The 26,208-nt window shown below is 42.3% G+C and overlaps 1 protein-coding gene across 1 annotated transcript in view; it reads left to right on the top strand.

The window, feature by feature from the left end:
- Positions 1-24,914, top strand: part of LOC138582719 (rho GTPase-activating protein 7-like) — a 142,835-nt gene extending 117,921 nt beyond the window's left edge. The window contains exons 11-14 of the mRNA XM_069654298.1: positions 9,637-9,852; positions 11,312-11,532; positions 14,169-14,342; positions 21,892-24,914. Of these exons, the coding sequence (XP_069510399.1) occupies positions 9,637-9,852; positions 11,312-11,532; positions 14,169-14,342; positions 21,892-22,009 (729 nt within the window). The 3' untranslated portion in view covers positions 22,010-24,914. The remainder of the gene's footprint in view (positions 1-9,636; positions 9,853-11,311; positions 11,533-14,168; positions 14,343-21,891) is intronic.
- The last annotated feature ends 1,294 nt before the right edge of the window (positions 24,915-26,208 follow it).

The raw sequence follows: 26,208 nt of genomic DNA, 5'->3' as shown, positions 1-26,208 counted from the left end.
GATGAAACACACTATTCTATGTCCGAGACCCAGAGCGGAATCTGGGTCCTTTGATGGCGGAAGTCTATACATTTATGCATTTCTCTGGTTATAAAATGAATGCGACAAAATCTGAGTTATTTCCAGTTATGGGTAATATGCCACAGCCAGGAGACTTGCTGGGGTTTAGGTGAGTCCCACTGGGTTTAACTATCTGGGCATCTTGGTGTCCCGCTCGCACCGTTGGCTATATGTGGACAATCACAAGGTGTATTTAAATACCCTGGGCATTAAATTGCAGCTGTGGGATATATTACCTATCTCTCAACATGGGAGATTGTCTTTGCTAAATATGGTGATGGTCCATAAGTTGTATTAATTTAGTACCGCCCCCATCTGCTCTGGGCGATTTATTTTTTACTAAACTTCGGTCCTTGGCTATTGAATTCATTTGGGGGGCGGGGGTGGCCCGAATGAGTTGGGAGGTTCTGGTGGATCCCTATATGCAGGGGGGTCTCGCGGCACCTGACTTTGAGTTGTATTATATTGTTGCGCAAGCGCAATACGTGGATCACTGTTATTCACCAGCTCTGGGGCCGGTACACTGAGCACTGGAGTGCTACAGTGCAGCGCCAACAGATTTGAGATCAATCATCTTTTGTGATCTACACATGAATTCTTGTACATATGACCCGGTCCACAGGACGGTGACTGTGTGATCTCAGCTATTTAAGAGATTGGGTATAGTAGCTCCATATAATGCAACAGTGTCCCTGAGGAATTCTTCTATTCTACCCCCCCCTCTGGATCCCCTGACATTCAGAGGTCCTGGGATTCTGAGCACCAGATGGTGTTACAGGATTTATTTCCAGGTAGGAGGTTTGTGACACTCGAGGAGTTTGTGTCAGTTGTGTATAAGCCCCATTAAGATAATACAATACTTCAGGGTGCAGGCTGCGGTCCGCCGCAGATGGCCATCGTTCCGACAGGAGCCGAACACCCAGGAGTGTATTGAGGTGGTAGTGTCGAGTAGGGATGCCAGGAGGCTGATCTCAAGGTTATATAGATTGAGCTGGGCTAAACAATCATTAGTGAACAAGGCACAGAAGAAATGGGAGTGGGATCTGGCCACTGAGCTATGGGATGAGCAATGGGGTAGATGGTGTTCACTGACACGGGACGTCTTATTCACTGTCAGGTTTAGACTGATTCAGTTTAAGACTTTGAACCAGTTACATTATACACTGAAGTGCATTTCTAGATTTACACTGAATGTCAGTGATGCATGCCAGTGTAGGAGAGCGGGAGTGGACACCTTTCACATGTTCTGGGACTGCCCGCTGATAGCATGTTTTTGGCGGAGGTGGCAGATGTCCAGCATGATATGGTACAGATAGCCCCGGTTCTCTCTCCTCCCATATAGGTAAGATCTCTGTGCTTATTCCCATATTGTTTAATGTGAGCTGTATCATTACCAAGACATGCATAATGAAATAATGGAAATCCAAAGCAGCACCCATATGTACAGAATGTCTTAAGGAATTGGTGTATGCCAATGAGAAGGAAGAGGGATATATTGCAATGGTTGTGCCTATATGTAGACCAAAGGACATGTGGGGGCCATTCCGGTACTACCTCTCATGAACCATGGCAGGTTGAGGGGATATCACAGAGGTGAGCGATTTGGACTATCTATGGTAATGCTCAATATTTAAGGACCTATGTCATTGAGGATGGACAGTTACTATTGGCCATTGTGTTTATTTGTGATTGTAAAAGTGTCATCTATGGCGCAATGTGATATGTCTGCCTAAGTTTCAAAGAAAGATTATAAAAAATTTAAAAAAAGATCACTGGAGAGAGGCTACAACCCTATGGGACTCCACAGGTGACGGGTAGCATTGGAGATCTAGAAAAGTCCATCTGAACAAACTGCTGGCATTTGGTAAGAGAGGACTGCAACCAGCGTAGGACAAGGATGCTGATCCCCATTCCAAGATGTAGGGTGGCTGTGAGTGCCTGGTGGTCTACTGTGTCAAAAGTGGCTGAGAGGTGGAGTAGAACCAGGAGGCAGGTGTGGCCATCGTCAAGAATGTTGAGGGCGTCGTCGGCGACCTGTATGGTAGCAGTTTCCGTGCTGCATCTGGGTCTGAACACATATTGGTAGGTTTGGAGGAGATTGTTGGTGTCAATGTGTTGCTCCAGTTGCACAACTACCGCTTTCTTGATGATCTTACCTAGCAAGGGGAGGTGGGTGATGGGGCGATAGTTACCTAGGTTGTCGGGATCCAGGGTGGGTTTCTTTAGTAGACGATGGATGTGTCCTGTCTTTATGGTCGATGGGAAGGTGCCTTTAATTAGGGAGCTGTTGATCTTCAGGTAGGGAAGTAGTGCTTCTGGGGGGAGGGTCTTGAGGATGGATGCTGGAGGATGTTGTCTGTATATGATGTGGCTTTGAAGGTGGCCAGAGTTTCTAACAGAGTGTGTCTTGAATGTTGTCCAGGGTGTGGAGATTTTGCATGGAGAGATGTGAGTTGGGTCTGTGGATGCAGAGCTGATGTCTTATGTGCTGGTGAATCTGGGTGATATTGTTGATGAAGAAGGTGTTGATGGTGGTGGATTTTTGGATGTATGGCAGGGTTGGGTAGCTTGTTGACGCAGTGCTTGAAGGCTTTGAAGAGGGCTCTGCTTTTGTTGTTGACTTCTGCTATGGTGTTCTGATAGTAGGAATCCTTGACTGTGTTGATTAGTTGTCGACGGATTGTTCAAAGTTCCTTGAGGAGCACGAGGTCGGATGCGGTCCAGAACCGCCATCAGGTTTTCTCTTGTTTTCTGATGACTCTTTTGCTGAGGTTGAGTTCTTGCGTGTACCAAAGTGCTAACGGTTTTGGTTTGTAGGTGCAATGTTTCAGAGACAGGTGTTGGTCAATGGAGGCTGAGAAGATGGCATTGAATGCTTCTAGTAGAGAGTCGCAGTTCATTTTTTTTGTGGGGGGAGGGGGGTTTGGTCCATGTAAGGTGGAGTTTGGTCAGGTCTTCCATAAGGGCTTCCACTGGGAAGTTCAAGAAAGTTTTTCTGATGGGTTTCAGCTGGGAGTGCTTGATTGGGGTGGTGTGCGGGATGTTGAAAGGCACAGCCAGGTGGTCATACCAGTCAAGCATGAGACGAGAGCTGTAGTGGAGGGAGGCTGTAACTCAAGGTATACCATATTTGCATATGGAAAATAAGTGTGTGAAGGATTAGCAGTAGCTGTGCAGTTCAAATGAGGGGCTCAGCATGGTGCAACCCAATTCACAACGCAATGATTCTAGCCTTGCGTAAGTCCGTTCTGAGACATCAGCAAATCTGCAAGAACAACTGTCAAGTTTTAAATACTTTCACCAAAGTTTGACATGTATGGAAACAAATTACCCTTTTTACTTGCTAGGACTTCTTCGTGTTTGTTTGAGAATCTGGGCCATTTGCAGATGAAAAGCATGGAAGATACAAATTGTGTGTGCTGTATGTGGGATCAGTTGTGTATCACCATGCGTGTACAATTGGCACCTCCCACACTTTTCACACACAAATGGATTTCTTGGTGAATTCAGGTAATAGGGTTTAGGCGCAACTAAGCACCATAAAGTTAATGTCTCCCCCTGCTTCCCCATCTGTTGCAGTACCATGGATTATATTAAGTCTGCAGCCTGCCCTTCACTATCATAATCAATTAATGGGGCCATTTTGTAAAAAAGTGTAACTTGCTCTGAGGGAACTTCCACTCTATGCACTTGGGTGCACATTGGTCCCTTCCATGCAATGTGCCTCAACTGCACTTCGAAGTGGAAACCGTGCATTTTCATGCTGGCGTTAATGCATAGGATTCCCCTGGAATCTGCTTTTTTTTACCAGCTACATTCCATAGAAATTCATTGTAAATGACTCTCGCAAGTATAAATTGTGGGACGCACTTACACTTTTTGCACTTCGAAGTGCAAAATAAAAGTGTTAACCTGCTTTGCCAACTGTAACACATTTTATTGCACATCGTAGAACAAATGACAAAAAACTACATGGGGCCTCATTACGACCCAGGCGGCGGACCATGGTGCTATTAGCATCATGGTCCATGCCGGTGTCCGCCATGGCGGAATGGGGAATTACCACCCCATTCCGAGGTTGGCGGGGCGGTAATTCCCCATGCCGCCATGGCCCTTCCTCATTCCTATTTTTGCCCCATAGGGCTCAATGGGAATGGGGAAGGCGCTAAGTACGGTGCCACTTAGCACCAAGGTCCCTTTGTGGGTCCCTACTTTATCAGCTGGTACAACCAGCAGTTAAGGGGCCTCATTACGACCCAGGCGGTAAGTTACGGGAGTGGGAGTGGGGAAGGCGTTAATTACGCCACCGTAAATTACGGTGGCGTAATTAACTCCATGGTCCCTTAGCGCCATGGATTTTAACACCTGCTAAAAGCAGGTGTTAAATCCGCCATGGCGCTAAGGGACCTTGTACTCAGGCGGTAAGGGTCGGCGCTGTTTACGGCGCCGTAAACCCCTTACCGCCTGAGTTGTAATGAGGCCCAAGGTCTGGGTCCCGCAAAGGGACCTCGTAATTAGGCGCTAATAGGTTAACGGCGCCGTTAACCCATTAGCGCCTGGGTCGTAATGAGGCCCATGGAAGGGATGTAATTGCTCAGAAGTACTTACTCAGGTGTTCAACTCGGTGCAATTAATACTTGTTCCCCCGCCCCCAACTGAGCCCCATAATGTTTCAGCGTTCCAACCTGAATAAAAACCCTCTTGCAGCTGTTTTCCAGAGTCACAGATTCCTGTGTTGCTTCTGATTCATTCTTCCCTGGATGCGGTTCAACACTTTCCTGAGCTGTGCTGAACATGGCTGACCCAGTTGTCAGCGCATCGTTTTTATGGCCTCGTTACCCTGTGTCCTCCAGTGCTTCCACAAGCGCCATTGGTGCAGAGACGCGTCTCCTTCCGCAGCCCCGAAGGGCGGTGCCTTTGTTCTGCCGTTTTATGGGTGTCTTTGGCACATTCCATTGCTGGCCTGCGGGAACCTCAGTCTCTCACGCAGGCGGATTCTGCAGAATGCCTTTATTGGTCTTTCGGACGACAAAGCACTTGTAACTTGTTCAAGCTAAAACACATTTACGCCATTTTCACTGCTTCTCCACTGAGGAATGGAGAAAGCAGTGGACCGAAATGCATTCCAAATAAACTATTGACTCCCAGCGTCTCAAACGCCGATATCTCTCCTCCTCTCTCTGCCATCCATTTACTGGAGCCGCCCTTGCCGTTGCTGACAGCAGGCAATCAAACAAAAAAGACAAATGTTTTGAAGGGGAGAGAGGTGTTTTTTTTGCAAAAGCAACTATAAAAGAAATCGCAAAGAAATGATGTCATTGTACTAACTTGGTCAATGGCTCTGTTTAACATTCTACAATGTTTATTTCTAATGATGAACTTCTAGTACACTTGTCTTATTGAACAATGCGCATTATCACACCCTAGAGTAACCATTTAAATTGTACCATTTGGTGCAGTCCTATTGTAGCCTTTCCAAATACCTCTACGAGAAAGGGGAATTGGATAAACCGATCAATTGAGGGTTCCAGCCTACTTTGCATGAAATCAAAGTGCATGTTGGGAACATACAAATGACCACAGGTCGTTATATTTGACAAATATATCTCTGATTAAAGGGTTATGTGCTTGAATCACTAAGTACGTAACACATACTAGGCATGGCGCTCATTCTATTTTTTCGCAACATTCATCCTAACAGTAGTATCTTTGCAACATTTAACCATATATATATTGATTCATACAGCTACACAATTAGAATGTGAGGATATAATTGCTGCACTATCAGTCACTCCACTGGGGTCCAAGGTTCTCTGCGTAGAGATTCAATTAGGTTTCAGGGTACGGATGGCTGTGCGCATGCTCAGTTCCAAAACACAGAGACATCCTAAGAAAAGTTGTGTTTATTCAAAGTAACAGAACAAGGCATCTGCATATGCAGCGAGACCAGGGAAGAAATTTCAAATTCTGGTTTTGCTTGCATCAGTTGAACGCCAATCTAAAACCCCATGATAGACATGTTTAAGCTTAAACAGTCGATAAAGAAAACAGACCTAAGGCTCTACTCAACCCTCCTACCCTCTGCAGCACTTTATCAGGGGCCTCACCGGGACGGTTAGACCGTGACGGTGACCCTGATGGGGAACGTATGCACATTTACACAGTGCACTGAGGAAGGCCTACATTATAGCTTCAGTTGGGAAGCAAAAGTCAAAAGAATTATAATTATGTGAAGGTAGTTCATCTTTAAACATGAACGCCATGTAGAGACCTACCTCTTCCAAAAAACAGCACACTTCTGTCAGCAAATCAACAAGCAGCCTTCATTCCATCACCACCAAATCCAATTTTTTTCCTGGAAAAATCAACATCACCAAAAGTCCATCCGTCGTTTCTGGTTCCGGCTGAACGCCCACGTGCCCTGCCAGCTCTTGGAAAAACCTCCAGCCAACTTTTCCTTTCACCTCTCTTCTGCCTCCTTCGAACTAGCAGGAAATCCTCAAGATGGTACAGTCCCTTCTCCAACCCTAACCACTGCATGAATGCCATTACAAAAAGGTGACGAAACACTGAAAAACCACACACGCCACCAGGCAACCCATCGGGACTGCTTTGTCCACGTATATCTGTCCTTCACACTGCATGCCCAACAGACAGACCTTCTTGAGAGGCGCGGGCATCAAGGACTCATTTTCCCATCTCTGCCCCAATGTCACAGTTCCTCCAGCACCCGGTCCATACTTGATTACATAACCAACCTCTTCTAATGCAGTGATCCCACCCCCTCCTCTTTCTAGCCACTACAAATGGTGAATCAAGCCAGTCTCTTCATTCTATTTCTTGGGCATTATGTCCAGCAAGTAAAACATCATCTTTGGCAGGAGTGCCAGTGTAATTGGTCCCACCATTGCCTCCCCATTCACCTCCTACAGCAGTTTACTGCCCACTGTTCCCTGATGGACCCATATTGATGAGAAGTTGAATGCCCACCTAGCTCTGTGCGGCCTCATGCACTGGGTCCACATCCACTCCTAAAAAACCCACTTGGAGCATGACTGGCCCCTTCCTGTTCAGGCACTGATTCAGCCAGCACTATGACCTGTCCAATCTAGTGCACAAGCCTTTTCCCGGAAGCCACTTACTGCTGCCCAGATCTCCCACCAACTCCACTGTTTCCCCCTGGTCTCTAACACTGTGCCCTGTGGTGCACTTTCCTCTGTTAAGTGCACGGCAAACACCTGCAATAGCCCGTTTGCCCGGCAATTACCTCTGTGCCCTTTGTTGGGTGGGATGTGATTGAATGAGTGCATGAACCACTGGCATGGTGGGCGCATATCCACTGTGAATCCATGTACATCAAGCCATCTATTGGAATCTAGCTCCCTATGCCATCGACCGACCCCACAACCAGGGAAACCACAGAAGTTTACAACTTCCTGGTCATTTCAACGCACTCCATCGGCACAACATTCCCCCCCCAAGGAACATTTTGCGATACAAGCTAGCATATATACAGTATGTTGATGCCAGTTCCATCTCTTTCTGCTTGAACCCCTCCCTACATCTGATGTTCCCATGGAGTAGTTTGAACTCCCCCACTCACTCCACTGCCCAGTTCACTGTGGCCTAGGCTTAATGTGCACCTAGAGGCTTAGCCAGACACATACATTGTAACTTTACATCCTTCTTTATTTCCTCGCCTTTCTTCTCTTGCAGGCATGTCAGCTACAGATGTCACCCCTTTTTCTTCAGAGGAACTCATTCCAAGCATCCTAATGAAAACCTTAAGCCCGCCTGCCATTAGTAACCCACAATTCCACTATCAATTTTCTTTGACCCCAGTTCTCCCATTTGGAACCTACCATCTCTAATTCTCTGGGTATCCCTTCCTACTATTTCCCAGGATATTCCTTCATGCCCTCTTACAACCTGCAACTTCCCTCTGTTGTATAGTAGAGCACTCGGATGCAACAACCTCAGAACCCTACCTTCTACCTCATGCTGTGGCCATCCACTGCACGCCCACGACACTCTCCCCCCTTCTTCCTTTCCTTCCCCAGTAACTCACTTAGCCCTTGCCTCTCAGCACGGTCCACAGATTGGTGGACCAGAACGGCCACGTCTTCATTCAAGGCATTGGTGCCCCATCCTTCACCGTCGGTGATATCAAGCATCTAAGCCTAAGGATCAACAGGAAAGCAAGCACCACGGTCAAATGGGCATGTTCCCAGAGACCAGGTTGGGAAAAGGTTTAAAAGTACTCCCGTCTGTATAAAAATGTGATTTCTTAAATTGAGGTATAATCGACAACGAGGACCCTTAAATACTAAGAGAAAACTTCAACCAATGTTACCCTGTCTGGGGAAGCCAGCATAAGCATCCCATTTGTAGAATAGTTTAACTGAGTGCTTTTGTCAGGCTTTGTTGATTTGCAGAGTGAGGAAAATCTGAAAGATGGACCAGTCTTTCCTACAAGATTCTAGTCTGAAAACATTTGGGGGTTTCCTCCATAAAGGCGAGGTCAGATTCCCAGTTGCCAAACACGACTGGTGGGTGATAGACAGTATCCTATAAAGAGGGCTTCCGATAAAGGGGCGGCACCGGTATACCCCATTAACTAAAATAAAAACACCAGTTTCTGCCTTAGTTCTTCTCCAATGTGGACCTCCTGCGTTCGATTAAGAGCTGGGGTCACCCCATGAGAGCAGCATCCCAATGATGTGCCATTCACTCGTTAGATCAATATGCAACATGCACTGGCATATATCTGTCATTTGCAAAATATTAAGAAAATAAAAGGCTGTGATTCTTGCCTCAAGTTAATACATTCTGTTCATAACAGCCAATTAAATATAGAAAAAAGGATAACGACGAGGGAAACTGACTTGGCCAAAAAAGTTTCATGATTTATGACCATGTGGGCAACTCTCTCCTTTTATTTGGGTTAATAATGTCAGTGTTTAGTTCATACACCATTGGATTGTTTTTTTTTTAATTTACCACTGGCAGTCAATCATGAACGATGTCAGTTTCATGTTTGTGTAGGTGTACCCCATTACACCATTTAAGGGGAGCCGGGGTTGCGGGGGTGTCCCCCTCTCCTTTTAAATGGTATAATGGGTCCAGGTGTTGCGGGGGTGTCCGCCGCATCCTTTACATGGATTGTGGCAGCAAAACCACAGCCTTTTTGCCGCAATATTTTGTGTCCACAGCCATTTTTGCCGCGATTTTAACACATGGAACCATTCCACTCACTTAAGGGTAAAACTGTACTATGCTTATTTGTGTTAATTGTGTTGTCCCGAAGACATCTGGCTCACCCTTTCCAGATTTTAAGCTAAAAAAGGAAGTACACTGTTCACCCCTGCATTGTTTTATCAAATCATTTGATTTATTTCAGTTAAGAAACTGGGGGGGGGTCTCCACTTGACCATCATAGACAGGAAGTGGACTTTCCCAATCGGTCATGCTCTACTCAGATGAATATCTAGCTCAATGCTTTTCCACTTGTGTCGCGTACATTTCACACACTAATTAAGCCATGAGGTTTAATGTGCCTTCCTTCCTTTGATGCAGACCCCAGACTATTGCATTGATCCCTGCTACACCGCCCTACATGATCAGAACCACCAGAGCGACGCTCTGCCAATGGTGGGCCCATCGCCGACGTACTCCAGCATTTTGATTTCTCTGGAAAACTCAATGCAGAACCTGCTGCGAGATGCAAAGGAGAAGTTCAGAAGCTGGACGACATGTTCAAACTTTGAACATGTTGAACTTGCATACAAAAAGGTGAGTGCCAAAACGAACATGATTGTAATACAAAAAAATACTATTTGGGATATACTGGAGGTGATCATCTCATTAACATGTCATTGCAGCATATCAGATACACTGTTGGTAAATGAACGTACTCATGTATTTTGATATGAGACACAGATGCAGTGACTTAGAAGGTCGTCGTTTCAGAAACAGCAACTCCAGTTTCATGGCCTAAGCGCATGAGTCAGTGTCCTATCATGTGACTTGTAGATGGATGTTCTTGAACTCGCTGCAGATTTTGCGGCCACAGGCGTTGCTAGGGGGGGGCTTAGAGGGCCTTAGCTCAGGGTCTTTTTGTTGAAGCCCTGGACAGAATCTCAGGGGTTACAACTAAAAGGCTAGCTGACCCCGAGTCCCGACAGACCTGACAATAGCATAGCCCCAGATCTTTTCCAGACCCAGCAACACCCTTGATCAGGAAGAGTATTGAAAACGTAGTCCTCGGTGCTCTGGCACAACAATCTGAAAATGTAATCCATGGTGTGGACAGATTCTTATGCCTAAAGGTACCCAAAACAATGGTCTGTCACATATCCTCTCCCTAAGAGCCTGCTTAAATTACCTTTTTTGCAATAGGAAAGGCAGAGTTATGTATCATACTGAGCACCGTCCCATAGGCTAAGCCACTGTTTATTTTAATGTAAATATATTTTGGACTGTTCATGCTGTTTAGCCACCTTCATCAGCTTCTTTTCAGTCCTTCAAAAGTGACTTGCGCTTGTTGCATGTTCTATGGCTGTGATGTGGCTGAGTTTATTGGCACAGACACGCAAAACATTGATGGACTGGTAATGTTCCCGTTGGAATTTCCAGTGATTATAGTTGGTTCAAGGCTTTCCACCCATCGCTTTTTTGTGTTTACAGTGAGTCTCATTACGTGGGAGAGGGTTGCCAAGATGCAAGTCTCTTGCTCGTCATTCCGCACCTCACTGACAAAGGCCAACAGGCTGAAACGTTTCTGCAGTAGCCTGTGCCAAGGGAACTCTAACCAGCAGTTTGGACTGCACTACTACTGACTGACTGCGTGAGGACAGCCATTAGGCTGGTTTGCATTTGGTTGGATCCACTCTGTAATGTCATAAACAGCCTAAATGTGAGAACATACACACCCCCCTAGAGGAATGGGGTTAGGCTTGACTGAAAGATTAACAACAATCACCTTTTATTGTTTACAGTGTGTTTGAAGTGTGCTATTATAGGAACATGAAGTCCCACTGGAATATCTCAGACAACTTGCCCTTTATTCTGCGTTGAGTTCTCACTTTATGTTCAAGCAGTATCCTCTCACGCATGCCACACTCTCTTGAGAACTATCCTAAATAAAGCTGGAAACCTGAGTATGTTCTACCACTAGAATTCGGAGGCCTAGATTGCATGAAGTGGGATGCTTCACTTGAAAACTAAAAGGCGATCTGTATTTCCTGTTCAGGTGGAAGATGACCGCTATCCAGTTCGACTGTGGAAATCAGCCACGGAAATAGAAGCCACACCAAAGGAGATTCTGCAGCACATTCTGAAGGAGCATCGCAGCTGGGATCCGCGTCTGCTGCAGGAGAAAATAATCGAGACATTGGACGACGAGACTGAAATCTACCAGTACTCGACTGAAAGCCTCGCCCCTTTGCCTCCAAGGGACTATGTGGTTTTAAGGTAAGGAAAATTCTTCTTTGGGTTTCTAAATGCTTTGGTACATTGTAATCATGTCTTTTGCATTGTTAACGGTGCCCTCACCATACACTGAATTCTCTCTAGGTGGGCTGCAGCTAGATGAGGGTTGTGGAACATGGACTGATATCATTCCTTTGTAAAGTGAGAGGAAATGCTAGGAGAGCCGGTTCCAAAGCATGTGTTCTTGCACTACTGAATATCTGTCACCACATGGATATAAGGCCAGACTGTTGATGCATATGGCAGAGCAGAGGATATGATATGATATATTTTATTTATATCGTGCTCCTACACAAGTGTTTCAGAGTGCGACCAAGCAAAGGGAGTGGAACAAGGGAGGACAAAAACAACGATCTTACTAGGCCCAGTGACATTTAGAACGTGCAAGTGCATGGAAAAGGGAAAAGGGGGGGAAGTGCATGGAAGGACCTGCAGAATACAAGTTATTCTTCGAAGCCCGTCTTGGCATTGAGCAGGTCTATAAAATGCACTTGTGGCCCACAGAAGCCCAGGTAGATCTTTGAATCACTGGTGTATGGTTGCAATGAGACTGTGATCCATTAGCAACTCTGTGAGGGCGGAGCATATACAAGATATTAAAGTGGAGGAGCAAGCGTTGTGGAACTTCACAAAGGAGAATGCTTATGCTAGTGGCAAAAAGGGCCTTGTTTAGCACACTTTGAGTTGTCTGAGAGTACCACTTTGTGCTTTGGTCCTGGAGGAAGCTACGCAGGAGGAGTGAGAGAGGGGAACTGGAGGTTGTCAAGTTGTGAGTGGCAGTGTCATTCTGGGTCCCTTTATCAATCAGGACCTTGTTGAGGTAACCGCCAAGATCCAGTGAATGCAGAAAGAATACATTCCTGGAGGCAGGATTCAATAAGGTCTAGATACATTTCAAAATGTCTATCAGCTGTGCTTACTCACTGGAGAGAATGCAGAGGTGGCATCTGCTTATGAATTCCACCGTAATGGACCGGTGATCCATGCATGAATTATCGGGCCACCTGCCTAGCTGGGCCTCTGTCTGGGTTGGTGACAAGACTTCAGTTAGTTCAGAACTTTACAGCATCTACTCGCACACCAATCATTACCTGACATGTGCACTGGGCTGCTGTGGTGCCATTGTAAGATATTATGGTGGCTTACAAGTTGTGCATGATTACTATCCTGTTTAATTGTGGGAAATGTACCCGATCGTCTTGTACAAATACACAGTAAAACATCTTGCAGATAGGCAGGAGTAGTTAAGCCAAACACTTACACCAGGTATAAATTATGCCAAACACTTACACCAGGTATGAATAAGCCAAACACTTACACCAGGTATAAATTAAGCCAAACACTTACACTAGGTATAAATTAAGCCAAACATCTTACACCAGGTATAAGTTAAGCCAAACATCTTACACCAGGTATAAATTAAGCCAAACATCTTACACCAGGTATAAGTTAAGCCAAACACTTACACCAGGTATGAATTAAGCCAAACACTTACACCAGGTATAAATTAAGCCAAACACTTACACTAGGTATAAATTAAGCCAAACATCTTACACCAGGTATAAGTTAAGCCAAACATCTTACACCAGGTATAAATTAAGCCAAACATCTTACACCAGGTATAAATTAAGCCAAACACTTACACCAGGTATAAATTAAGCCAAACATCTTACACCAGGTATAAATTAAGCCAAACACTTATACCAGGTATAAATTAAGCCAAACATCTTACACCAGGTATAAATTAAGCCAAACACTTACACTAGGTATGAATTAAGCCAAACACTTACACCAGGTATACATTAAGCCAAACACTTACACCAGGTATAAATTAAGCCAAACACTTACACTAGGTATAAATTAAGCCAAACATCTTACACCAGGTATAAGTTAAGCCAAACATCTTACACCAGGTATAAATTAAGCCAAACATCTTACACCAGGTATAAATTAAGCCAAACACTTACACCAGGTATAAATTAAGCCAAACATCTTACACCAGGTATAAATTAAGCCAAACACTTATACCAGGTATACATTAAGCCAAACATCTTACACCAGGTATAAATTAAGCCAAACACTTACACTAGGTATAAATTAAGCCACACATCTTACAATAGGTATAAGTTAAGCCAAACATCTTACACCAGGTATAAATTAAGCCAAACATCTTACACCAGGTATAAATTAAGCCAAACACTTACACTAGGTATAAATTAAGCCAAACATCTTACACCAGGTATAAGTTAAGCCAAACATCTTACACCAGGTATAAGTTAAGCCAAACATCTTACACCAGGTATAAATTAAGCCAAACATCTTACACCAGGTATAAATTAAGCCAAACACTTATACCAGGTATAAATTAAGCCAAATATCTTACACCAGGTATAAGTTAAGCCAAACATCTTACACCAGGTATACGCGTCACTACAATGATGTGGAACTCACTACACCTCGTGGTATCCAATGCATTATGTTTACATTCTCACATCATATTTTTGTACGCTTCATGAAAATATATAAATGAGGATATATCTAAATAATATATCTAAATAAAGACATTTTATTTTTCCCACGATATCTGCCCAATCTATATTTCTGTTTGCCTTTTTTAGGACGTGGAGGACGGACCCGCAGAGTGGGACGTGTGTGCTGGCCGCTACCTCTATTCACAGCGAAGGCGCCTCAACAAGTGGCATTGTGGGGAATGTACTTTTATGCGAACACCTCATAGAAAACATTGGACCACAGAAGACAAAACTGACTCATGTCTGCAGGATAGACACGAGGTATGTTTAGTATGTGAAAATATTCTGGGGAAATACAGACCCAATCACAGACATCCTGAGACCTTACTTAGATACTCAATGCATTTATTTTACTCACAAATTGCTTTGTAAACCACAGTGGGTGTTTTTCTCCATTATCAATAAGCACTATATTATGTTTTCAAACAAACAAAATGGAACGTGCTATCTTTGTCAAATCATGTGTTTCTGCTCTACTGTGCTTAATGCCATTACACCGGTTTTGTCAATGGAAAGACTTGCAGTACCTTAAGCAAAGACTATATTATTTATACAAAGATAATAACTAAGAGCAGCAGTATGAAACAGAATCAAAATCAGAAGCTACCAAATATAGCATCGCTGAATACATTAGCATTATAGAACATTTAGAGAACATTTAGGCTGTATGTTACAATATATGGAGAGACCAGCCCTAACACAGGGAGTCCCCCACACTCCAATTAAGGTGCCAGACAATAGATCATTTATCTAGTTCAAGCTAGCCCTATCTATGATTCATACAGATCCACTTAGCTCTGTGCCAACAATGAAATAAGGGCCAAGACGGGGCACAGAAAGAATATATATGTATTTATTTTTAATTTTTTGTTTTTTATTTTGATACAGCTGAATAAATCAACTTTTCAAAAATAAGAACAAATTCAACAATGCATCGCATATCATTTACATCTCAGTGGTCAAGCAAATGAAAAGGAAAAATAAAAGAAGAACATTAATTATTTAAAAAATAAAAAAAACATTTACAAAATGTTAAAAAATTAAAATATGACTATACATGTCTCAATACCCAATTATACATTTGGCTTTAAACACTTTACAAATTGTGCTCAAAGGTAATTGCATCTTAATTTCCACAGGGAGGATCTATATGTATTTAAATAATAGGTTCAAGGAATATTTGCACCAACTGATTAAACATGTCACCTTCTCTGTGGCACAAAACAAAGCTTCAATACAATCATTTACTTTTAGGAACATAACTGTCGAATTTCACTGTTGCCCATGGGGCACAGGCTAAATAAACAGTTCCACCCTCTTGTCCCAGGAACTAGTTTTATGTCAACATTAAATAATACCTTGGAACATTACTAGATAATGAGCATTAGCATTCTTTGATAAGGTTAAGCTTTAAATCAAATGCACCACTTTGGTTTTCAAAGCAATTTCACATGCCTCACTAGGTATGTTTAATTTCCCTGCCCACTTGAAAATGCTAGCAGTTTCTACATCACACTGACTTTGATACTACTTTTGATTGATGGAACCATTTCTCCTTTTTCATCCCCAAAGCAATACAGCATCTTTCTCTATCAGGGTCACTTACTCACTCTCAGGAAAGAGTGTGCAATTTTCAATTCAGGGTTACTCTTGGTTTCATTTAACACAGCACTTCTCTAACCAGCACTAAAAAAACAGGCATCAGTTACCTTCAGCACCCCACTGCTTAAAGGCCAGTTCTGGGCAGTGGTGACAGTTAGGAATTTCATTCTTGAGCAAGGGCACCCCTTTCCTTTAGGGAAGTCTGGGGTTGACAGGAAAAATAAGTGTACCCAATTAAACCTAACTTAAAATACTGCTAGGAAAGAGGGCAGAGATTTAGAGCTCTCCCAAGCACCCCCTGTGGCAATCTATATGGGAGTTAATCACATTATAATTCAGTAAAATATGCTAAGGGTCTACTCAGTTTGCTCACCACCCACTATTACGTGTAAAAATGTTAAGGCAAACAGATTGCCCACACACTGAGTTCTGTTGGAAAAGCTACTTATATTGAAAATCTCGGTTTTTGGTGCTCATGAATGTCAGCGGGGCTCCCCTTTTGGGGAAGCACAGGAATCTTGTCTGGCACCTCTGTCAAAGATAACCACCAGCATCCATCCCTCTATTTGGCTCTCCCTAGTCATACGGCCCAGTCAGCTTCAGGCTGTCTCCAAGGTAAAAATAACCCTGCAGCAATCTTTAGTCATTCAACCCAGATGGTATCAGGCAATTCTCTCCCAGATGATTCAAGCAGCTCTCCTGGCAAGGTTAAATTCTGCCACATTTTTTCAGTATTTCACCCAGATCATTTTTAGGCAAGTTCTTCCTTGAATATCTCCCCCTCTCTGGCCTGTGCAGCCACAGTTTAACCTCTAAGCCACATCTTTGAAATATTGAAATCAGGAGGAGTTAACTTATTAGCACTGAATTTTCATTGGAGATGTATCCCCTTCTCCTTCCCCAAGGCTCAGCCCCTCTGCCGGTACACCCATTACAGGTCACGCAACCGACAAACCTGCTTCATATGTATTTTGCCACAGTTCAAGCTTCACAATAGTTCTTAACTTATTCCTTTCACTTGCCTTTGAAGCTTTATTCTTTCTTCTTTTATGACCATTCACTGATATAGTAGCTTTCACTTGCAATGACAAACATAAGCTTCCCAGTACACTCTCCTTCTAGGAAATGTATTCACTGTTTCAGGCCTTCTGATTACAACCTCTGATGCCCTTTGGCCAGGTTTCTCTTGCATACAGGTTTATTTTTCTCAACCATTCATTTCTCTCAGTAATGTGCAATAAAATCTGCCTGACTCTTGGCAATGTTCACTTGACTCTTGACAATGTTCATCCCAATCATACACTGATGCTTGCTTATTTGGCTTTGCTTATAAGCATTGCTTTCATGTCAGTTTATAGCCAATTCACTTCACTGGTATTAATACTTTCTCTGGTTTTATCACAGTTCATTGCTGAATTGTTGTACCTATTCTTCCTATACTAGCTCTGGCTAGTTACTTCTCATTAACAACTGCCCTCTGACCCTGTCGGGCTAGCTGCGACTTAGCTTTGCTCTGCCCTGGCACCTTTGTGCCGCTTGTTGCCCTGTTTTGTAACGTCAACTGTATTTGGTAACGTCAATTGTATAATCTGTATATCTTTATATTGTATATATTGTATATGTTGTTCGCAATCTGTTGATACCAATGTGATGATATGTTCTACCTGTAACCTTCTGCCAAGATATGCGCCCGGTTGCCTCAGGGCCTGGTTTGCGCTATATAAATAAAATAAATAAATTTAGTTTCCCCAAATTGATTTAAATGAGGGATTTCACGCATTTAGTCTTTCCTTTATCTGCTTGTCATATATAGCAAATATCCCCTTATAACCCATGTTGGTATGCCCCTGGGCTCCCAGCACTCCTGGGCAGACTCACCTTTGTTGCTTTGCATTTCCGGCGTGAGGGTCTGCAGCACTTGTGTCTCTGGGAAGCGTTCTCTGTCCTGTCGGTCCTCACGCTGCTTCGTGGACAGCTTCTCTCTTGCCCGCCGGCATAGCCGATGCACCTCACTGCCTCTGTGACACCGCCATTTGCCTCTGCTGCGGTTCATTTGGCGTTTCTCCTCTGGCTCTCACCTGGCCTCCCAGATGCTCCTCTGGTCAAGAAGGAAGCAACAGCTTTCCTCTCTAGAGGTCTCTCGTGCAGGCCCGCGTTACACCTTCCTTTCTGCTGCGCTTGCTCTGCATTCCTCTCCACTTTTCAGCTTTTCTGAACTGCTCAGGGTCTTGCTTCCACACAACTGCTCTCTCCTTCACATCCCTCAGTTACCAGCACTACCTTTTAAATATCCCACCAGCTGGATTAGGCATTTGACAACTTTAAGTCTGATTTAAAAAAAAAAAATAAAAAAAATATTCAAATAGAAAAACAGATTCCTGGGGCACATCGCTTCAGCTTCTTTGCACTGCACTATCAACCTCAAAGATGTTAGCCGAGTGTGCTTAGCAGTGTGGGCCAGTTCCACTCAAGATGGTTTTGCTTTACAACCTTCCACAACATCTGAGTGTAATTAGTTGTCTTGGACTTGTACCTTCAAGGTAGTTGGGCTGGCAAATCCCCATGTCACCTTAGTGAGGTTTGCCAGCGTGGTGTCATTTCAGGTTTTGCCACTCCATGTTATCTCCACTATGGATCTGTTTCCCCGGTGGTTTATTGTGGCAATGAATTTCATGCTGTTGTAACACCAGTTGAATGTTTCCACCTATTCTCAGGAGTGCTACACATTGTAACTGTGCCACAGCACATTCACACTCACTGAAATGTAGTGCCACTGGTGATTTTGGATTCCCCGTATCAATATGGGATTTGTGTTCAGTCCATCCTGTTCTGACTTTCCTTGTTGTTAAACCGGCATAAGCAATACCACTTCAACATTTCAAACCATAAATGACATTCATGGAATCATACATTTAATACTTTAACCAGTATACGGACGGGGTTATCGTATCGCCTCTCAAGATATTGTTGCAAGGCTGAAATCAGTAATAAGGACATTTCCCAATTTTTGTAGTCTTTGGAATCAAGGGTTTATCACATTCATCCCTCATAAAATATTCTCAATCGATTGATGGGACCTATATACAAAAGTAGGAATATCGGTAAACAAGTCTGATGTATTTGTGTCATATTCCAAAACGTTAATCTGTTTTGAATAATCTTTAATGTGCAAGAATTGCATTGAATAGGTATTTACACGAACCAAATTATGAGAGTTTATTTAGAAAATGAACTCAATTCAGAGTATGTTCATCATAATCTCTAGATTTTAATTTCTCCAATAGTATTACATTTTTCTCTCTTAACTCATTTCGATCAGATATAATGCATTTTAACCATAGTAACTGACTGAAAGGAAGATGCTTCAGGGTATTTGAATTACGTAAATCTTTAGCATGCAAAGATTATTGCAGTAAGAGGACTTTGTATATAAAGATATGATAATCTCCTCAACTTGATATGTCACTTGTGCATCTAAAGGGTATATTAAATTTTACTCTATGTTCCAAGTGAACTTAATTTTATCAAGCATTATATATAAGCTCATCAATATAATGTTTTTTTTAAAGTTGTAAATGTGGTTTAAAGAATGAATTCTCAAAAATATGTTGTGTAGCGAAATGGCTCATGAATACATCTGGATAAGTGGGAGCCATTGTTGCCCCCACCCAGGTCCAAGTGTTCTGTAGGTAATATTCTTGAAATCTAAACACACTTCTGCTCCAATGTTCGCAGGGCACAGTAAGAACTATTTCATAGCTGGTGTACCTTCTTGAGGAATTGAAGTGAAAAGACTTACTACATGAAGAGTAAAACTATTTCAGGGTGTCAAAAGATAACTCAGTAAACGTCTTAAAAAAAGCTCACTGGTGTCGTTTAAATATGTTTTGGTGCCTTGTATCAGTGGTTGTACAAGCTGATCAATATATTGTGCAAGAGGCTCTAGACGGCTGTTAGAGCTACAATCGAATGTACTGGAGGATTAATCATACTTTAATGTATTTTAGGTAATACCTACTTAATAGATGTCACGAGGTAAAGTTAGACAAATTTAATTTGCCGTGGGTAAACTCCATTAACCTTTTCCCCCCCCCCACACTTTCCAAAACGCCCCTAATTAATTCAACCAGGTTGGAGGTTGGACTATTGTATTTGCATCACCCAATCCTCAATAACATTCTTACAAATGATAACGAGTATTCATCACAACAACAGCCCCACTTGTATCTGCTGGTTTACTTGTGAGATTTTCATTTTGAACCAGATCTTTTAGAATCTTTATCTTGTTTCTACCCAAATTTGAATAGTGATTTGGTTTGTAATTCATTGTTTTCAAATCTTTACAAACCAGTTGTTCAAAAACCTGGGCTTTGTTTTTAACCATCGAGTAAAAGTGATTTTATGTTTAAATTGCTTATAACTGTACACCTCTTCTTCATCAATCAGTCTAACTTCATTAGCTGCAAATAATACTATTAAATGTATCTTACATATAAAATGATGATACTCAATCTATCTGTTCTTTCAATACGGTAGTGTTATACGTTGTATCAAGGATAAACCTTTTTGTATCATTTGTAATTCATATTTAGAAAGTGTAATATCAGATAAATTAACAACTAGGTCTTTCTCAGAGTTTGCTTCCTGGCGGGTTGTTTTCTTTTGCCCTTGTCTGATCCTATGGGTCCTACTACAAAGTTGGAGTCTTAGAACCCGACTTTGAAGGTGTGGTTTGTGACCTAATTGCATTCACAGGTTTCCAGATGTGCGAGTGTGCTCGAACACACACACTCATGTATACTGCTAATTAGAATAGTATAGATTTGTTAAATGTTTCGTATCCCTTGCATTGATTTTCAAGTACTTATTTCACGTACATTCTTAGGATCAAGTCACTGTACCTTCTTACCATGCACTCTTGAGGGCAAACAAAATCACTCACTAGCATGCAAAGATTCGACCTGGTAACTAACAAAAGGAGTGTCACTGCACATAGTTAGCTGAACACACATAATAAACATCAATGAAATGTCTGAGTAGCATTTTTTGTACAGCAGCATTCAAAGTGATAAACTAGCTCTATTCAATTGTCTTCTCGTGAGGAGTAAAGGGGTGTTTAAAACCAATTCCTGCTTCTGCTAGAAATTGTGCAGGCCACATTGTCTATGCAAAAACTGTGAACATTGAAAAGTCCAGAAGAGTGGAGCTGTAGCACAGAGAAGAACCTTTTCTTAATAACAAAAAAAAGCGCAGTGCCTGCCTGACTTCATTGTGCCAATGAGCAGCAACAAGGCAGTCTCTAATTTAGCTGCCAGTCCACTCCTTTTGTGCTGAAGGAGACTCAGGTTCCAAGCATAGAATGTATCGGGATATGGCACCTCTCCAGGCGCATATAAACTTCAGAATCAATCTCTTTTCTGGGAACCTGGAAAAGATGACCCCACAATAATACAAATTTAAGCAAGGTCACCCGTAAATAGACCCCATCTCTATCAGCACCACAAAATTAGGAAAACGATAAAAGGCAGCCCAAATTCAAATCTATTTACTAGAAAACTGAAAGGTAATATCCCCAGTCATACGTAAAAATAGTGATCCAGGAATATGACTGGCCGAGGAAAATGCACAACTTGCCAAATCGAGAATGGACACGTTCAATCCTGTACCCACACTAGGTTGTTGCACACCTGCTTGCAGGTGTCTGTAATTATAAACATGAAATATCAGTCCAGGAAAAATTGCAAAGACTGTCATTGGAGACAAAGCCAACTATTAGAACTGCTTGCCTCGCCTACAAGGCCTTTCTGAAGTGTACTCGTTTGCATTTAGCAAACAAATCCATGATGTTTGGATGAGCACAACACTCACACAGCAAATCATACTCTCATCTAAATAAATCCGAACTCTTAAAACACCTAAAGTTTTGGAAACAATTGTTTTAAGGCCTTACTCGAAAGATTTGGAATAATCAATTGCTTTTCTCTATTTTAGAAATCAGTTGGAAAAAAGCACATGCTTCCCAAATACTTGGGGTAAATGCATTAATCTTCCTATGGTTATTCAGTTTTAACTAAGAAAGTATTCAAATGATATCATGAATATGTGTGTTCTAATCATGTGAAAAATTATTGCATAAAGAAATATTTGTGTGCCCTATTTTTTTCTATGCACAGTTATGGGGTATTGACTTATTCTTGCTGTTTTACAGAGGAAGAACCACCGAATGGTACAGCCGAGCTTTTGGCCACATGTGTGCCACAGAGATAATCCGAATAAAGGACTCTTTCAAATCATTAAAAGCTGAAATGAAAGAAACAAAGATTTGATCCATACAGCTGGTCTCTATGGAACTGTTGTTGACCTGTTTATCGGCTAATGCACTTTTCAAAGACAAAAAACTATTCTGGATTGATATTGGATTTTTACAAAAGGAGAACATTAATGTGATATACCAGAATGTCACCCAAGGCTTAAAAATCTTGTTTTACATATTTCATGAGGATGTGGTGCTCGATTCGGTTACAGGAAGAAAGAGCAAAGCAGGTTGTTTATTTAAGGCAAATTCATTTAAACGCAGACATTTGGAACATATGCGTCTTCAAGTATCGCTCAATGTAAAGTAATTTATTTAAACTTCCATCCTTGTACATTTATCAATGTTAATATCAGGCACTGTTCGTGTTTATTAAATATTTATCTTGTGCAGTTTTTTAGTACACCAATTCCCTTTAATGCTATAACTCTCTAATCTAAATGTAAACACAAAAATTGGTCTTCCATTTTGTTTCAGGAATAAATGTGATGTATTAACAACACAAACCCATCAGCATCGTTTATGTCAACAGGATACTAATTTGAAAAGGAAAGGTTACATTCTATCAGGATAGGATTGGCGTAATGCAGCCAAAATATGAAGAGATTTCTATCCAATATTTTTTTCACAACTGTGTGTGTGTTTACGTGTGTCTGTGTTTGTGTATGTGTGTACAGCCCCAAGCCAAATAAAATGATGAAACCTTGCACAAGAACAACTGGTGGAAGATTCTACACGATGTTGCCATATATACCCTTCTGATGTATTTTGAGAGTCCAGCGTGCCTCAACACTCGACACAGCTGCTAATTACATATTGTCTTGGAAAACAACGAAAACCATGTTTGAAGTCAATTTGGCAAAAAACTCAAACAAATGTTATCGTAGTCACGTCCTGTATTAAACATTCCATATTGAAATGTACTCTGCTCCAGAACTCGCACACTCGTATTTAGGGTAGATACCCACTTTGGTTCACCTCAGTTTACGTGCCAAATTTTCCTGTAGTCCATGACTCAGTAGCTATCTGCAGCACACCATTTTAGAATACATGGGGACATCAATTTGATTTTTCTTTCCATACGTTTGACAGTGCAAGTGTTTGGTCGGAAATAGTAGAAAACAATGGGCCTCATTACAAATTTGCCGGTCCGGAAACAACAGTGCTGGTAAGCTTACCTGCACGGTTGTTTCTGGACCGGCAAAGTACAAGTCTACGGGTGGGTTACCTTTCCGCCCGCTAGGTCAGCCGTGGTGGGTGGAACGGCACCCGCCCAAAGACTTTCATGGAAGCACCGGAACCGTTACTAACGGTGCCGGTGCTTCCATGGTCCCCATTCTCATACAGTCCTATGGGACTCAAATGGGAATGGGGACTAACAATTACTGGCGCCTGGCTTACCAGACTGCTGGGTCTGTAATGGGCCAGTGTTTCTGGGAAGTCAGGCGGCGATAAATAATCGCGAGTCTGGTGGCAGTCTGCCGGTTTTACCGGCACGGCTCCCGCCAGACTCGTAATGAGGGCCAATGTCTGTATATTTGTGTAGACACATCATTAAGATTTCCAAAATGCAATAATGCTTCTTGAACTGTGAAAATATTATGTTAGCACTGGTATGTAAAGGGTTACATTAATTTTGGAGTTAGGAAACCAAGCCATCAGACTGACATCTGGATCTGTCCAATGACATGTAGCTCCTCTGTTGATGTGTCAGTTCATGTTTTTACACGTTGTTTCTCTTATTTCCAGAATCCATTGTCATACTTTATATATTTAGAGGTACCTCTTAGTGTACAGTATTCACACATGAAACATGCATCACAGTAGAACCACTCTCCTCTTCAGCTTATTTATTGTTCCTCATCCACTCTCAAATAAGCGGTCGATTTGGTGTTGTCACAGATTTATTGGGATCATTGGGTCTCATTAAGAGTTTGACAGTGCAGTAAAAATGCAGCAGTAATTCCTTTAGTGCCACATTCTTTAGAATTACCTCCACATTTAATGCACTGCTGAATTCCGAGTGTGAAAGTTAAAGGGAGGACTCATCTCCAGCAAAAAGCATGAGGCAAATCCTCCACTTTTCTTCCAATATTCATCTGAATATTCCATGCAGAATTACCATTCCTGCTAAATCCACTAACTCTCCCTATGGACTCCAAAACTGAGGACTTACACCACCATAGCACAACTTCTAAATCTGTAGTAATGCCACAGGATCGAGTGGTGGTGACGGTAAAGGATTTTGGTTGTAATTCAGAAGATTTACTACTGATTTACCACCAAATTTGCTATGGGTTTCTGTGACCTATAGCATGTAAAAGGAACCCATGCTCCACACTGCTCACCATTTCCAACTTGTCTTGACATTCAGTGAAAATGGAGTCCATTCTCCCATAATAGACACACTGCTGTATACATTGCAGTGATTCTCTTGCATTAAGTGTGACGAGCATTGATTTACAATTACAATCTAAAAGGATGCCATGTAATTCGTGACATTATCACCTGAATGCAGCTGTACATTTTTTATACTACAGCAAACTGATTGTAGTATGAAAAAGAAAACACATTTCCTGTCTCATAAAATATTATTAATGTTACATAGTACTATTTTCACATGTTCATTTAATATAGAATATTGCATCTGAAAAATGTTTATCAGTTAGTTGGTTATGCTATCATTGCTTGTACCACACTGTCTGTTATTATGGTCTAAGTTGTATATTTTACAGCTATTGAATGTGTCCATAGGCTTCTGAATGTTAACCAGAACAACGTGTATGTATTATTTACCAAATTGTGAGTTAGTTTTGTACTCCAAATCATGTACATAAGAGTATGTTGGAAATGTTCACAGATGTATGCGAAATTATTTGACAATGTACATATAATAAAGGTGCAGCACTTCAAAAGTACACAGTAAATGCCATTCTTTTTTGGTAACTGGAATGAATGTTGACTAAAACATACAGAACGTATGTAATGTTCACTTAATAGAATAAAGAAGAAAAAACACATTTAGAAAATGTTGTTCACTGGAGTTTTGGTGTGTCTGCCCCACCAGGTGAGTGCCACACTTTGGAAAAAAGAAGAGGACCGTTAGTCTGCGGCTGTGTGTGCTATGTGAGTAGGGTTTGCTTTTGACCAGAGGACATTATGTGCCCCCCAGGTTTGGTGGAGACACTGGGACATATTTCAGAGGCAGAAGATTAATCATTCTTGCCCCATCTCCAAGCGAATGCCAAACAATTGAGTTGTTTCACTGACCATGCGTTGTCCAGACAGGCAATTGTCGCAGGGGTCCAGCAGGCATAGAACCTGTGCAAAGTCTCATACTACTCTCTATCCGTCAATGAACATACAAAGAAAAGGGACATTTGGGGTGAAATGTTCATACCAAATGGATATATATATATATATATATATATATATATATCTCTCTCTCTCTCTCTCTCTCTCTCTCTCTCTCTCTCTCTCTCTCTCTCTCTCTCTCTCTCTCTCTCTCTCTCTCTCTCTCTCTCTCTCTCTCTCTCTCTCTCTCTCTCTCTCTCTCTCTCTCTCTCTCTCTCTCTCTCTCTCTCTCTCTCTCTCTCTCTCTCTCTCTCTCTCTCTCTCTCTCTCTCTCTCTCTCTCTCTCTCTCTCTCTCTCTCTCTCTCTCCTCCCAGAATCCCTAGAGCTGCACTTACAGTAATCGTGGATGTCCCAAGGCAACCTTATTCTCGAATTCCCTGATCCATGTTACATAATGTACATCATCTACCTGGGCCACAGCGAGGGAAGTGTGGCAGAGTAGGAGAGAGAGAGACAGAGGGAGCAAAGGGGATAGAGAAAAAGAGATATGCATTGTCCAAGTGAGAGAGTAAAAATTTGAACTGTCCGAGGGGGAAAGTGGAGGAAGTAGATGGACTCCTGCTGTGTCGGGTCACGCCATGCACAAACTCTGATTCCATAAATTCTAGTTAATTGGCCAGGTCAAACATTCACCACATCAAAATGAACCTGACTACCCCCTGCCGGCAGCCCATGATGCTGAGAATTAACTCACAGATACACTCCTTTGAGGGGCTGGGGGTCCCTACAGATACTCTTTCCACATATTTGACACCACCAGACAGGGGCACTTACATCACCTCATCACACCCAGACTGTGAGGTGAGGAGACAGGTGGCAAAGTTTATGTCCCTTGGCAGGGCCATCCCCTCATCTAC

Source organism: Ambystoma mexicanum, chromosome 3q (genome assembly GCF_040938575.1).
Source record: "Ambystoma mexicanum isolate Mex_15411 chromosome 3q, UKY_AmexF1_1, whole genome shotgun sequence".
In the NCBI taxonomy this organism is placed as follows: domain Eukaryota; kingdom Metazoa; phylum Chordata; class Amphibia; order Caudata; family Ambystomatidae; genus Ambystoma; species Ambystoma mexicanum.
This window is presented reverse-complemented; position numbering and strand designations above follow the sequence as displayed.